Below are 13993 nucleotides of genomic sequence, written 5' to 3'. Positions count from 1 at the left end.
TGCTGATGTTTTAAATTTATTATTTAACCATGGGCAATGCAGTGAAATTATAAACAGAACACGCAGTACCTACTTTTAGTGAGGGATACCCCAAATTTCCGAAATGACTAGAAACAAATTAAGAAGAATTTTAAGGAATCAATTACAATATAGTCGAATAAGTGCGGAAAGAATTCTAAAAATTTGATTGTATTTAACCAGACAAAATTATTTTGAAAATTCCTCACCCGGATGATACATATATTCTGCCTGTCAAAAATGCCTTCTCTGGTCTGTCCATATTATATTTTGCAAAAATTGTGGATCTTCTTCAATTCGGACGGTAGAGAAAAGTTTGAACTTATTTGGATGTATATTATTAGGTTTCAGTATATTATGGATGGAAATCGTGAAATACCTAAATCATATTCGACAGAACAATTTTATGATACTGGATAAGCATTAAATTATGCCAAAACATTGATTATATTATCTTGGCTGGAAGTTACTGGCGTCCTAATTAGACCATATTATAACTAGTTCCTTAAAATTCTGCTTAATTTCTTTCTAGTCATTGGTGGCAAAAAAAATACGTATTGTTTTTCATGATTTTTAAATTAATAGTTAACTACCACTAATAACAGCAAGTGATAACAAATCTATTGTTTTTTGTTTGTTTTCATGTTTGCTAGCAATTCCATAGCTATCTTCGTCATCAATTCGACCATTTTAGTTACTTATAATAAAAAACGTAAATAACAGAAAAACTAAAAGAGAAAAAAGTTTTGATGGTTCCAATTTACTCAAATTCATAATTAAATTTCTAAAGTACTAAACAACTTTTCACGTAACTGTAATAAACAATGGGTATTCCCCTATCTTCTTCTTCAACACTTCAGCTAGCAGAATATATGAAATATGCAATTTTGAGTTATACAATGAAAGAACATTTTTTTATAAAATTAAAATACCTCTAACACTAGTAGACTTAGACATGGAGAATCTTTATAAACGTCCCTCCAAATAACACGTAGATTCTGAAAATTGAAAAATATACAGAATGTTCCGTGATGGTAACTTCCGGCATAACCGGTGCTAAAGTGCTACAAGAATATTATTATTTTATTAAAGAGAGCACCCGCGAAACATAATTCGAAGTAGTTTCTGAAATATTAAAATGGATCGTCACCGGAAGATATCCTGTACATACTGAAATATAAAAACTGTAAAATTACATCAATATTTTCATACTTGTTGCCCATTATATTGCAATTATATCTTTTTTTATAATTTATATTACTGCTTATCAAGTCATAAATAATTACCTACTATTAGATCACCTACCTGTAAAAGTTGGTTTTCTAATTNACCAATTTTTACATCCGTTAGTCATGTCGAACTATTGCATAATGAGAAATGGATAATGAAATTGGCTTATTTGGTCGGTAGGTATATTCGATAAACTTAACGTAGTCAGTAGGTCCTCACAGGGAGGAACCACAACTACGTTTACAGTGAGATACAAAATAACTATCTATCTCTAACGACAACAAACAAATTTGGCTTCTAGATTGAATGTATTGAACAAAAAAAACAGAATAAACCATCAATGTTAATTATGTCGGAATGAGCTTTTGATAGATATTAATAAAATTCGAATCAGCTGATTCAAATTTGAATAACCTTATGTCGAACCTAAAGATAAATACGCTGCAGTCATTTCACTTTTTGTCGATATTGGGTTCCGCCAAGAAAGGATAAATCAAAAAGGGTTCCGTAGCAAAAAAAATTGGTACCGCTATTCTAGAGTATAAAATATTAAAAATGGCCTTACAAATATTTTCAGTTTCTTAAAACAGTGTTTAAGCATTGCAGTTTACAATTTTATCTCGTTTTTGCATTTATTCGGAAACTTTGGTACATATTTGACTACTTCTTTGCAAACTAACTTTTGACAGTTTTATAAAAAGATTATGGAAATGTATTAAGAAAACATTTATTTAGGACCAATAAAGGTATCTTACCTATAAATCGAGTTTACAAACAGATAGCTAAAAATAACGTTAAATAATTTAAAAATATAATTTTAATGATTGAATATAATAGAGCTACACTTCCTGCATATTCTCTGTGAGCACAGATGATAATGGATGAATAATTAACTTTTGGTAGCATTATGAAATTTATAATTTTTATTTATTAGCAAATTAATTCTTGGTCACCTATCTATTCGATCGGAATATAATTTTAGGAGGAATGATAACTATAAAAAAAGGCTTCTTTTTCCAAAATTTCACTGCAATGATAGCCGAGTTTCTCTCTTAAAAGTTGACACGAAAGAAATCGCTTTTTCTCTCTATTGAAGAAAATTTATCGCTTTGAAAATTCGGACCTCCCTTATCCTTATCAAAAAAGTGGTAATTTCTTTCGCTAACATTAACAGAAAAAAGTTATACACATTTATTAATGATGTACGTAATTTTTTACTAATTTACATGCAAAAATTAAAGTCCAAACTTTTCCACCCAAAAATATAATTTGCCTGGACTACATTGTCCGTTCAGTTAGAAAATGTTACAGCGTGAGTGATGTGCACAAACGAATATGGTCGTGGTTTACCGTTCGATGTTAATCTAGTAGCGCACACTCAGACTAGTGGCCGAATATGTACATGCATGTGGGCATCATTAAATTAAAGAGTTTTTTCAATTATTATGACTAGTGACTTTTGCATTCGTTTTATTTATTTATTTCATACCAGAAAATATATGCAATAAAATCTATTTATTTTTAGGCAGTATATTTTCCATACAAGTATATATTTTGTAATTAAATCATCGTGTACCTTTCTCTAAGTAAAGAAACTCTAGTCATGATAAACACGTTATTCGAGTGAGCTAAATTAGCTCATACAAAAGTACTTGTTAGAATAAATTATAATTGCTTAAAATACCTCTTTGATACACTACCTTTTCCCGGAAAGCCGACGTTGGAATATTAAATTAGAAAAGTTACGAATTTTTCCAAAATTACCTTTTGTTCAGGGGTTTTTCTCGTTTATCTCTATAAAAATACCTCCAATTAAAACGTTTCAAACTTTATTTTAAAGGTCTTGCAATTTACAACATATTACCTTATTGGGGCATTTCGATTACGCTGATAGTTTTGGAGATAAATACGTAAATCGAGATAAACTTGCAAATTGCAAGGTTAAAAAAATCGGTCATTTTTTGGGGCCATTTTTGAGATTTTCTATCCCGGGAGCTACTTTACATGGTGGTATACTCCGATTGCCACTAAATATTTTGATAAAGATTAATTAATTTTGTGCATTGAAAATGCTCACAATAAACTAAGTAGGCGAAGCACATGTCCGCGTTTTTTGTGGTGTTTGGGGTAGATTCTCTCGGTTCAATTATGCTATAATGACTGGACTATAATGTTCCCTATCGACAACTGTTAAAAGTTGCTCCGCTGGAGGACCATTGAATTGAGCGTCGTCTGATACGTTTTCGGAAAGCTTAGATCGAGATTCTTTGAATCGCACTACTCCTAGCGGCTACTCCCTTTTATAGGTGAGACTTTAAATAGGGTATTAGTTGCTAAAATGAATCAAAGTTCAAAGATTAATTCTTCCGCGCACTGGTTGTAGTACCATTCGAAATTTTAGCTTTCCAAAAAGGTATCATCTAATCCTGAATTCAGTGGAAGATTTATAAACACTAAATTAAGATGTTACCCATCAGTACGTATTGGTTCACAATTAATTCTTACTAACCACTTTAATTCTATGGAAGTTCTATAATCAACTATACAGGATGTCCCAGACAAATATATTCAAACTTTGGTAAGCGTGTATACGTAAAGTGTTAAGGTTTAACATAGCGGCGCTACAACAGTTTTTATTTTGTTAGCTTCATGTAGGGATGTAGGCTAGTCAAGTCATACATGTACAGCCCATTTCAATTTGTTTGAATTGTGACCTTGAAGAAATCTGCGCGAAGATAGAAAGAATACACACTAGGCGTGAGCAAAACAGAAATAGTTAGGTCTTAGGAGATCGGTTAGAACTGTACAGTACTAGACGAAAATGTTTAGCAATTTCTTAAAACAAAAATGTATATAAATTAACAATAGAAAACAAAGCAAAAGTTTTATATGTGTGTAGAGCGTTAAGTTAATTCACTTGTTATTATTTTTGGCTAAATATGCTTTTAAATAAAGCATATTCTTAAATTTTAACGAGGCACTCTTAAATAATTTTGTAAATGGTACTGTACACTTTTGTCTAGCTCTCGCTCAATGATCGGTGAAGAAATGAGCTACGCAAACAAATATGATTGAATTTGGAATTATGCTACGGCGCATCCTAATAAAGGGAAGGGGCATATCTCCAACTTCTTGAAACGAACAGTAATACTCCTATGTTTCTATAAGTGGAAACTGTTCCGACAAAGTAAAAAAGATAGTGTCTCTATCTTCCGAGTACCCCCATCTTTTATGCGCATATTCTGTTATATTGGTAGTGTTCGTTACTGAGATTTTCCACTCAAAGTGATGTGCTCGCACATACTTAAAACTAATAAATATTATTATTATTGATGCTACAATATATAGGTAATTTATAAATTTTGAGCATGCCTACTCCATGAAAAAGTTATTACGCATGAAAACTCTCAGTAACAAACACGACCATTAAAGATTTCTCAAGCACGCTCAGCATGGAGAGAGGGAATAAATATAATCGGCACTGTAATGGCAGAGCATTCATTTCTATACCAACTGGCCACATAAAGAATATTATCTATATGAGTGCATACGAGATACCATTAAGAGGAAAGAAAAATGTCATGCACCGCCATTATATTAGCCTAACGAAAAATGTGTAATTAGCTGAGATGAGATTCGCGCATAAGTTAGTTACAAAAATCAGCGATTAATGTATCTGACAGAAGGGTTTCTCGAACTTCTTGTTCTTGTTTTGTTTTTGCTGCAAGAACAAAACGAGCAATTTGCTAGCAAAAATTATTGTCAAGAAATTATCAAGATGCAAAAATTGACCATCAACTGAAAAACGTGTGGTACATGCTTTAATGTATAATTTACATACATTTAAACAATATAAAGATCTGTGATATTCTGATATTTAAGTAGGTAAAGAAGCGTAGTTAATGGATCAAAAAATTTGTAAGAAAACCAGAAGAAGTCACAATCCTAAGCCGGCCCTGGGCGTGAATTGAGAGCGTATAGAGAAATTACGACTAAGCAGATGTATCGATAAAGAGTGTAAATAGTGACTGTTATGGAACGACTAATGTTGTGTAAATATCTACAACTTACTACTGCATACCACTACTCTACAAAAATTGTTTGAGATTCGAACCCCGTGTGAAAAGACAGGCTTGAGTCTACCACATTATTTTTGAGTCGCGAAAAAAGGTCTGATATTTGGACTACGTGTCGGGCAAAAGACATGACTCGTATGTCCAGGAAACTATTCGTCTAGAATCTAGAAACTCACGTACTGGTCAATACAATAATACTCTTCTGCATTAACATATGATAGTGACACACTGACCTACTGCCACTGATTTCAACTGACTACATACATGCAAGCTTACAACGTTAAAAGGCTGGCTGTAACATTGACAATCACACATAACCTAATCTAGCAAATTTTCTTTAAAACGATGAACTTTCGGACCACCAAACATTTACTTAATTTTCTTGTTTTATAGTGCCCTGTCATTTCCTTCAAGCTTGTCACTTATTTCAGAAGCACCCTGAATATTATAAATGACTCAACACTGTTTCAAATTACGAAGTTGTGTGATGTCGTGGGACGCCCAGTACTTTCTTACGGTATCTGATAAGTACTGATTATAAATTTTGGTCAAGGTATTTTATATGGGACGTTTAACAAATGTGAAACATCGAAACTATATTGTATATAAAATATGTATGCATGAAAGAATGGTTTATTAAAGGCATTAAATATGGAATAATCAAAACCACAATATTCAGATTTTTTTAAAGAAAAGAATTATTCTTTATTTAAAAAATACCTATTAGTTTAATACCAAAATTAAAAATCAAAATAACAACACAGCATGCTATGGAGGCTCTACACAGTATAGTACAAGCTCAGTGCGGTAAGTGAAAAACGTCGAGAGGGAGGGGGGGACACCGAGCCGAGTAAAGTCATAGAATTATCGCCAACAGCCGATTTGACCCGCCACATAAGATGTTTCACATCGAAAATGACAAATATCGCAAATATCTAACAAATCTAGCAAAATTGTCCCAGACTCTTGGGAATTTAGAATTTTGTTGTTTTATGGTTATTTGCACATGAAAATTTCTTTAAATACTTGTGAATAACTAAAGGAAAAAAGGTGTCCTTTTTGTGTCAAGTAATTTTTCTTTTCTAACCTAACATGACCGTGAAAGCCTACATTCATTTACTAGTCATTCACTGTGTACTAGAAATGACGAAATGAAATAGAAAAAAATGTTTTTGTACAATACGCAAAATGGACGTAAAAGTAATAATGTAAGGGTGTTTGAGGTGCCAAACCTTGTAGTCGGAGAGCTCTTGACGAATTTAGGGAAGGTATATTAGGCAACTTGAAATAATAAAAGAATTACATTTTATCAATGTACGAATCTAGAACCTCGATTTAACTGGGCGCAAAAGACTACAAAAAACCTACAAAGTATTGTATTTTTAATTTTCCAGAGCATTAATAAAAAGATGAGTACCTCGACGATCCACAAGGAAAACTCCATTACAACAAAATGCATAAGTAACATTTTTACGTGAAAGTAATTATTTGAGGAACTCTTCCTGTTTTTTCTAGACTAATAATTATAATTTTTAAATTTACTTATTCTAATACCATTTAATGGGGTTTGTTTAATCTGCGCGTAGTATTTCATATAAATACGCTTGCTGAGGTATAGGTATGTAAATATTAGGAGATCGGTTAGAACTGTACAGTACTAGACGAAAATGTTTAGCAATGTCTTAAAACAAAAATGTATATAAATTAACAATAGAAAACATCAATATTTTCATACTTATTGCCCATTATATTGCAATTATATCTTTTTTTATAATTTATATTACTGCTTATCAAGTCATAAATAATTACCTACTATTAGATCACCTACCTGTAAAAGTTGGTTTTCTAATTTGGTAATTTCATTTTGCTGTTGCTCTAATTGTTTCCCTNACAGAAATAGTTAGGTCTTAGGAGATCGGTTAGAACTGTACAGTACTAGACGAAAATGTTTAGCAATGTCTTAAAACAAAAATGTATATAAATTAACAATAGAAAACATCAATATTTTCATACTTATTGCCCATTATATTGCAATTATATCTTTTTTTATAATTTATATTACTGCTTATCAAGTCATAAATAATTACCTACTATTAGATCACCTACCTGTAAAAGTTGGTTTTCTAATTTGGTAATTTCATTTTGCTGTTGCTCTAATTGTTTCCCTTTAATGTTTAATTGATGATTTGCTTCTTCAAGCAAATTTCGAAGATTACTTATTTTTTTAGTATCAGAGTCGATAGATGTTGCTTGAAAATTTTTAACAATGTCTAAAATATGCTTGCATTTTTCATTTTCACCGTTAGCTTCAATAGCTGCTTGAAGTTCAGTAAGAGCTTTTTGTTTTCTTTCCTCACTTATATCAAGCAAACGTACAAATTGACTTAGTTTAGCTTGTTGTAAATTCAATTCTTCAGATAGTTTATCTGCCAGATTTGCTTTTTTTGTAAGATCCGTTACTTGTTCCATTAAATCTGCACATTGTTGAGAGTTAATAACAAATTTTTCTTTTGAATCGGTAATTGAAGTAAGCAGATTGTCTTTTTCTATCTGGAGTTTTTCTACTAAGTGACGAAGTTGGGTTATTTCTTCTGTAAGCGCTGAGATTTGCGAATTCTTTTCATCTAAGTCAGTATTATGTGAATTACAATCGTTTTTAACTAGTTTAAGTTCAGATTGTAAAGTCGACAATGCTACTTTTGTTTGATCAAGATCAAAGTCTTTTTTCTTGAGTAAGCTTTCATAATCCTTTTGCATATTCTCTGATCGTTGTTCAGCTTCTAGTTGGCATAATTTAACTTTTAATTCAAGTTCAGAAATTTGCTCCGATTTGGCACCTAATTCGCCTTTTAGTTTAACTGTTTCCACCTCGGATTCCCCAAGCTTTGTATTGCAAGATTCTATAACATTACGCAATTCTTTATTAAGCTGTTCCAATTGAGTTTTAAGCTGCCTAGAAAAAAGTTAGTGATAAAAGACGTATCATTAAATTGAAATTATAAAAAGGTTTACCTTTCTCGTTCTTCTGCTTCATTCATATATCTGCCTAACGCTAATTCTTTGTCACTCAGAACAGATTTTGCTTCAGTAAGCTGGGTAAGGAAACCATCTGTCACCGTTTTATTTTGCGACATGGCTTCATCCCATTGTTTCCTTAAATTGTATTCACATTCCTGCGCTTTTTGTAGTTGCAATTCAAAATGTTGCTTAATTCTTTCAGATTCTTCTTGAGCTTCTTGTAATTGCACTTTAAGACCATTGCCAATATTTTCGTATTCTTGGATCCGTTCTTTGTACTCATTAGATAGCATTTCCAAACGTCGATCTTTTTCTAACATTTCGTTTGTTATTTGTTGAAGTTTAACACTGTACTCACCGGAAGAACTTATAATAGTCTAAAATATAGTGTATTATCAGGTAACAGCAACAAAAAGAAAAAGATTATACAGAATTGTTTCTTTACAAGAAATAAATAAGCTGAAAGCCTATCCATTATTTTAAATTAAAATAGCAAAATATAGAAACAAGAGCACTATGGTCGGCGAAACGATGTTGTAATGTGCACAATAATGAAGCTCTTGAAACTATACTTTGTTATCTTTGTTTACAGTTAAAGAATAAATAGAAATTTGTAAATAAAAGTAACTTGTTTCTGACTAAATATTATATAAAATTCCTTCGTACCTGAATCTCGCTTTCCAAGCGACGTTTGTCTTCCGTTAGTCTGTTTATTGTTTCTTGGTTTATTTCTGCATTACGTCTAAGATCCAAATTTTCTGCTTGCAACCCTTTAATTTCATTCCCAAAAGTACTCTGAGATTCCATTTGCATTTGATACTGATTTTTTACAGTATCTAACTCATACTGGAGTTTTGTTACAATCTCGTCTTTTTTCCTTAGTTCGCCTTCCAATTTTGAAACAATAAATGTAGACTGAACAAGCTCATCTTTCTGTTTTTGTAACTCAAACGTTAGAGTGGCTATTGCTTCACTTTTATCTTCAATTTCACGTTTGTGCCTTGAATTAGCTTCTTCTTCATCTTTTTCAGCTTTTTGTTTCAATTCTTCGAGAGTGTTCTTTAATGTCTCTGCCTCTCTTTTGCTAATTTCGAGAGTCTCACTTACTTCTTCCAAAAGCTTATCTTTTTTAGAAGACATAAGTTCATTCTGATGATCAGATTTTTCCTTCTCTGCAGCAGTGTTCTGAAGTGAATTACGTAGTCTTTCTATTTCTCCTTTAAGATCTTTTTCCATTTCTTGGGCATGTTTCTTATGACGTACGATTTCATCTTCTTTAGCTTTAAGAATTATAACAGAAGTATCGTAATCTCTCTGTAAAGTTTTAAAGGAAGACTCATTTTGTTTAACCTCGTCATTCATTTTTTCCACATCTAACAATACAGAACTTAGTTTCATCTTAAGTTGCTCAATTTCTTTCTGTTGTTCGTTTCTTTCTATTGTAACCTTTTCAAGTTCACTGGATTTTTCCTCCAAGGTTTTTTTAGTTCGCATCAATTCTTCCTTCAGTTCTTTTATTTCGTTCGTTTGTAGCAAACAATTATCTTCCGTTTCTTTTATTTGACGCTTGTGTCTCTCAACTTCATTTTCTTGCTCTTTTAATTTTTGGTTAAGTTCATCTTCTTGCGTTTTCGTGATCTTATACGTTTCTTGACTGGCAACTTCCAATAAATTTTTGAGATTGTTGATCTCATCTGTAGAAATATAAAATAAACTATTACGTTTGAAATTGAATTATAAATGTGTGTATTTTTAACGATTTACCATCTTTCGATAGAAGTTTATTTTTTTCTTCCAGTCTTTCGGATTTGAGATTTTCTATTTCTTTTTTCAAATTTTCTAATTCGTCACGCGTCGATACCAAAGCCTCTTCGGTCTCAAAAAGTTTTTGAGAATCTGCTTCCAGATTTTCTACTTTTTGATGTTCAGTTTTTAGTTTATTTTCCAGCTCTTTAATTTTTGTCTTATTACGCTCATTTTCAACCTTAAAATAAAACCAATTAAAAAAGGAATACTTAACGGATACATTATAAAATAAAATAATTCGAAGTGATCTGTATTCTGTCGAAACTGCCAGACGCGGATCGCGATTTCGATCTTTTTGGATCTCATCAGCGCGTCGCAGACAGCTCCGACAGAACATAGACCAACTTTTACCTGTTGCCTTAATAGCGCGTTTTAGAAAATTTCACAAATGGCGCGATAAACGCCATCTGTAGTACGATGCTACATTTTAGGATTACGTACGCTCCAACAAGGTTTCAGCAAGTAGATATCCATATATTTAAATGGACCTTGTTGGAGCGTACGTAATCCTAAAATGTAGCATCGTACTACAGAAGGCGTTTACCGCACCATTTGTGGAATTTTCGGATACATTATAATTTCGTATAAACGTTTAAACCTTATAGAAATTAAATTAAAAGGGGCTGTTCATAAACTATACGACTCTGAAAGGGAGGTTTGGCAAAATACTAATCTAACTCATACGTATAGAGGTTTGAAACCTAAGCAACGTTTTTTTTATTGTTAAAAAATGAAGATTTACTACTTTCGATTGAATAAAAAGAAAGTTAAAATAAAATTTTCATGAAGACTTCATTTCAAAAAATGTTAAGAAGATCCATTCCTATAAGGACGATTTAAGGATAAAATCGTGCTAGACCGTGTGAGAAAAGGGGCGGTTAACAAGTGACTAAAATACAGCCATATCGTTTAAGGTGAGTCCCCAATTGTAAGTGCGACACAGGTGTACTGTGTCTGTCAACTGTTTTTAAAAGCGCATGTGAAGATATAGAAAGTCAGCATCTATCACTCCTTCTACATACAGAAGTGAGATGGCTTTCGAGAGCAACGTTGGATAACCAATTTTTACATCCGTTAGTCATGTCGAACTATTGCATAATGAGAAATGGATAATGAAATTGGCTTATTTGGTCGGTAGGTATATTCGATAAACTTAACGTAGTCAGTAGGTCCTCACAGGGAGGAACCACAACTACGTTTACAGTGAGATACAAAATAACTATCTATCTCTAACGACAACAAACAAATTTGGCTTCTAGATTGAATGTATTGAACAAAAAAAACAGAATAAACCATCAATGTTAATTATGTCGGAATGAGCTTTTGATAGATATTAATAAAATTCGAATCAGCTGATTCAAATTTGAATAACCTTATGTCGAACCTAAAGATAAATACGCTGCAGTCATTTCACTTTTTGTCGATATTGGGTTCCGCCAAGAAAGGATAAATCAAAAAGGGTTCCGTAGCAAAAAAAATTGGTACCGCTATTCTAGAGTATAAAATATTAAAAATGGCCTTACAAATATTTTCAGTTTCTTAAAACAGTGTTTAAGCATTGCAGTTTACAATTTTATCTCGTTTTTGCATTTATTCGGAAACTTTGGTACATATTTGACTACTTCTTTGCAAACTAACTTTTGACAGTTTTATAAAAAGATTATGGAAATGTATTAAGAAAACATTTATTTAGGACCAATAAAGGTATCTTACCTATAAATCGAGTTTACAAACAGATAGCTAAAAATAACGTTAAATAATTTAAAAATATAATTTTAATGATTGAATATAATAGAGCTACACTTCCTGCATATTCTCTGTGAGCACAGATGATAATGGATGAATAATTAACTTTTGGTAGCATTATGAAATTTATAATTTTTATTTATTAGCAAATTAATTCTTGGTCACCTATCTATTCGATCGGAATATAATTTTAGGAGGAATGATAACTATAAAAAAAGGCTTCTTTTTCCAAAATTTCACTGCAATGATAGCCGAGTTTCTCTCTTAAAAGTTGACACGAAAGAAATCGCTTTTTCTCTCTATTGAAGAAAATTTATCGCTATGAAAATTCGGACCTCCCTTATCCTTATCAAAAAAGTGGTAATTTCTTTCGCTAACATTAACAGAAAAAAGTTATACACATTTATTAATGATGTACGTAATTTTTTACTAATTTACATGCAAAAATTAAAGTCCAAACTTTTCCACCCAAAAATATAATTTGCCTGGACTACATTGTCCGTTCAGTTAGAAAATGTTACAGCGTGAGTGATGTGCACAAACGAATATGGTCGTGGTTTACCGTTCGATGTTAATCTAGTAGCGCACACTCAGACTAGTGGCCGAATATGTACATGCATGTGGGCATCATTAAATTAAAGAGTTTTTTCAATTATTATGACTAGTGACTTTTGCATTCGTTTTATTTATTTATTTCATACCAGAAAATATATGCAATAAAATCTATTTATTTTTAGGCAGTATATTTTCCATACAAGTATATATTTTGTAATTAAATCATCGTGTACCTTTCTCTAAGTAAAGAAACTCTAGTCATGATAAACACGTTATTCGAGTGAGCTAAATTAGCTCATACAAAAGTACTTGTTAGAATAAATTATAATTGCTTAAAATACCTCTTTGATACACTACCTTTTCCCGGAAAGCCGACGTTGGAATATTAAATTAGAAAAGTTACGAATTTTTCCAAAATTACCTTTTGTTCAGGGGTTTTTCTCGTTTATCTCTATAAAAATACCTCCAATTAAAACGTTTCAAACTTTATTTTAAAGGTCTTGCAATTTACAACATATTACCTTATTGGGGCATTTCGATTACGCTGATAGTTTTGGAGATAAATACGTAAATCGAGATAAACTTGCAAATTGCAAGGTTAAAAAAATCGGTCATTTTTTGGGGCCATTTTTGAGATTTTCTATCCCGGGAGCTACTTTACATGGTGGTATACTCCGATTGCCACTAAATATTTTGATAAAGATTAATTAATTTTGTGCATTGAAAATGCTCACAATAAACTAAGTAGGCGAAGCACATGTCCGCGTTTTTTGTGGTGTTTGGGGTAGATTCTCTCGGTTCAATTATGCTATAATGACTGGACTATAATGTTCCCTATCGACAACTGTTAAAAGTTGCTCCGCTGGAGGACCATTGAATTGAGCGTCGTCTGATACGTTTTCGGAAAGCTTAGATCGAGATTCTTTGAATCGCACTACTCCTAGCGGCTACTCCCTTTTATAGGTGAGACTTTAAATAGGGTATTAGTTGCTAAAATGAATCAAAGTTCAAAGATTAATTCTTCCGCGCACTGGTTGTAGTACCATTCGAAATTTTAGCTTTCCAAAAAGGTATCATCTAATCCTGAATTCAGTGGAAGATTTATAAACACTAAATTAAGATGTTACCCATCAGTACGTATTGGTTCACAATTAATTCTTACTAACCACTTTAATTCTATGGAAGTTCTATAATCAACTATACAGGATGTCCCAGACAAATATATTCAAACTTTGGTAAGCGTGTATACGTAAAGTGTTAAGGTTTAACATAGCGGCGCTACAACAGTTTTTATTTTGTTAGCTTCATGTAGGGATGTAGGCTAGTCAAGTCATACATGTACAGCCCATTTCAATTTGTTTGAATTGTGACCTTGAAGAAATCTGCGCGAAGATAGAAAGAATACACACTAGGCGTGAGCAAAACAGAAATAGTTAGGTCTTAGGAGATCGGTTAGAACTGTACAGTACTAGACGAAAATGTTTAGCAATGTCTTAAAACAAAAATGTATATAAATTAACAATAGAAAACAAAGCAAAAGTTTT

At 32.0% G+C, this 13993-nt stretch overlaps 1 protein-coding gene across 14 annotated transcripts in view; it reads right to left on the bottom strand.

Annotated features, from left to right (window-relative positions):
* Positions 1 to 13993, bottom strand: part of LOC108744493 (CAP-Gly domain-containing linker protein 1) — a 206047-nt gene that overhangs the window by 18507 nt on the left and 173547 nt on the right. For all 14 annotated transcript variants that reach the window (XM_025973174.1, XM_025973169.1, XM_025973181.1 and 11 more), the window contains 5 exons: positions 10107 to 10326; positions 9009 to 10036; positions 8337 to 8719; positions 7466 to 8277; positions 7153 to 7187 (listed from right to left, as the gene is read on the bottom strand). In XM_025973174.1, the coding sequence (XP_025828959.1) occupies positions 7153 to 7187; positions 7466 to 8277; positions 8337 to 8719; positions 9009 to 10036; positions 10107 to 10326 (2478 nt within the window). The remainder of the gene's footprint in view (positions 1 to 7152; positions 7188 to 7465; positions 8278 to 8336; positions 8720 to 9008; positions 10037 to 10106; positions 10327 to 13993) is intronic.

Source organism: Agrilus planipennis, unplaced genomic scaffold, assembly GCF_000699045.2.
Source record: "Agrilus planipennis isolate EAB-ADULT unplaced genomic scaffold, Apla_2.0 scaffold33, whole genome shotgun sequence".
Taxonomy (NCBI): Eukaryota; Metazoa; Arthropoda; class Insecta; order Coleoptera; family Buprestidae; genus Agrilus; species Agrilus planipennis.
The sequence above is the reverse complement of the archived record's forward strand: the minus strand, read 5'-3'. Positions and strand labels throughout refer to the sequence as shown.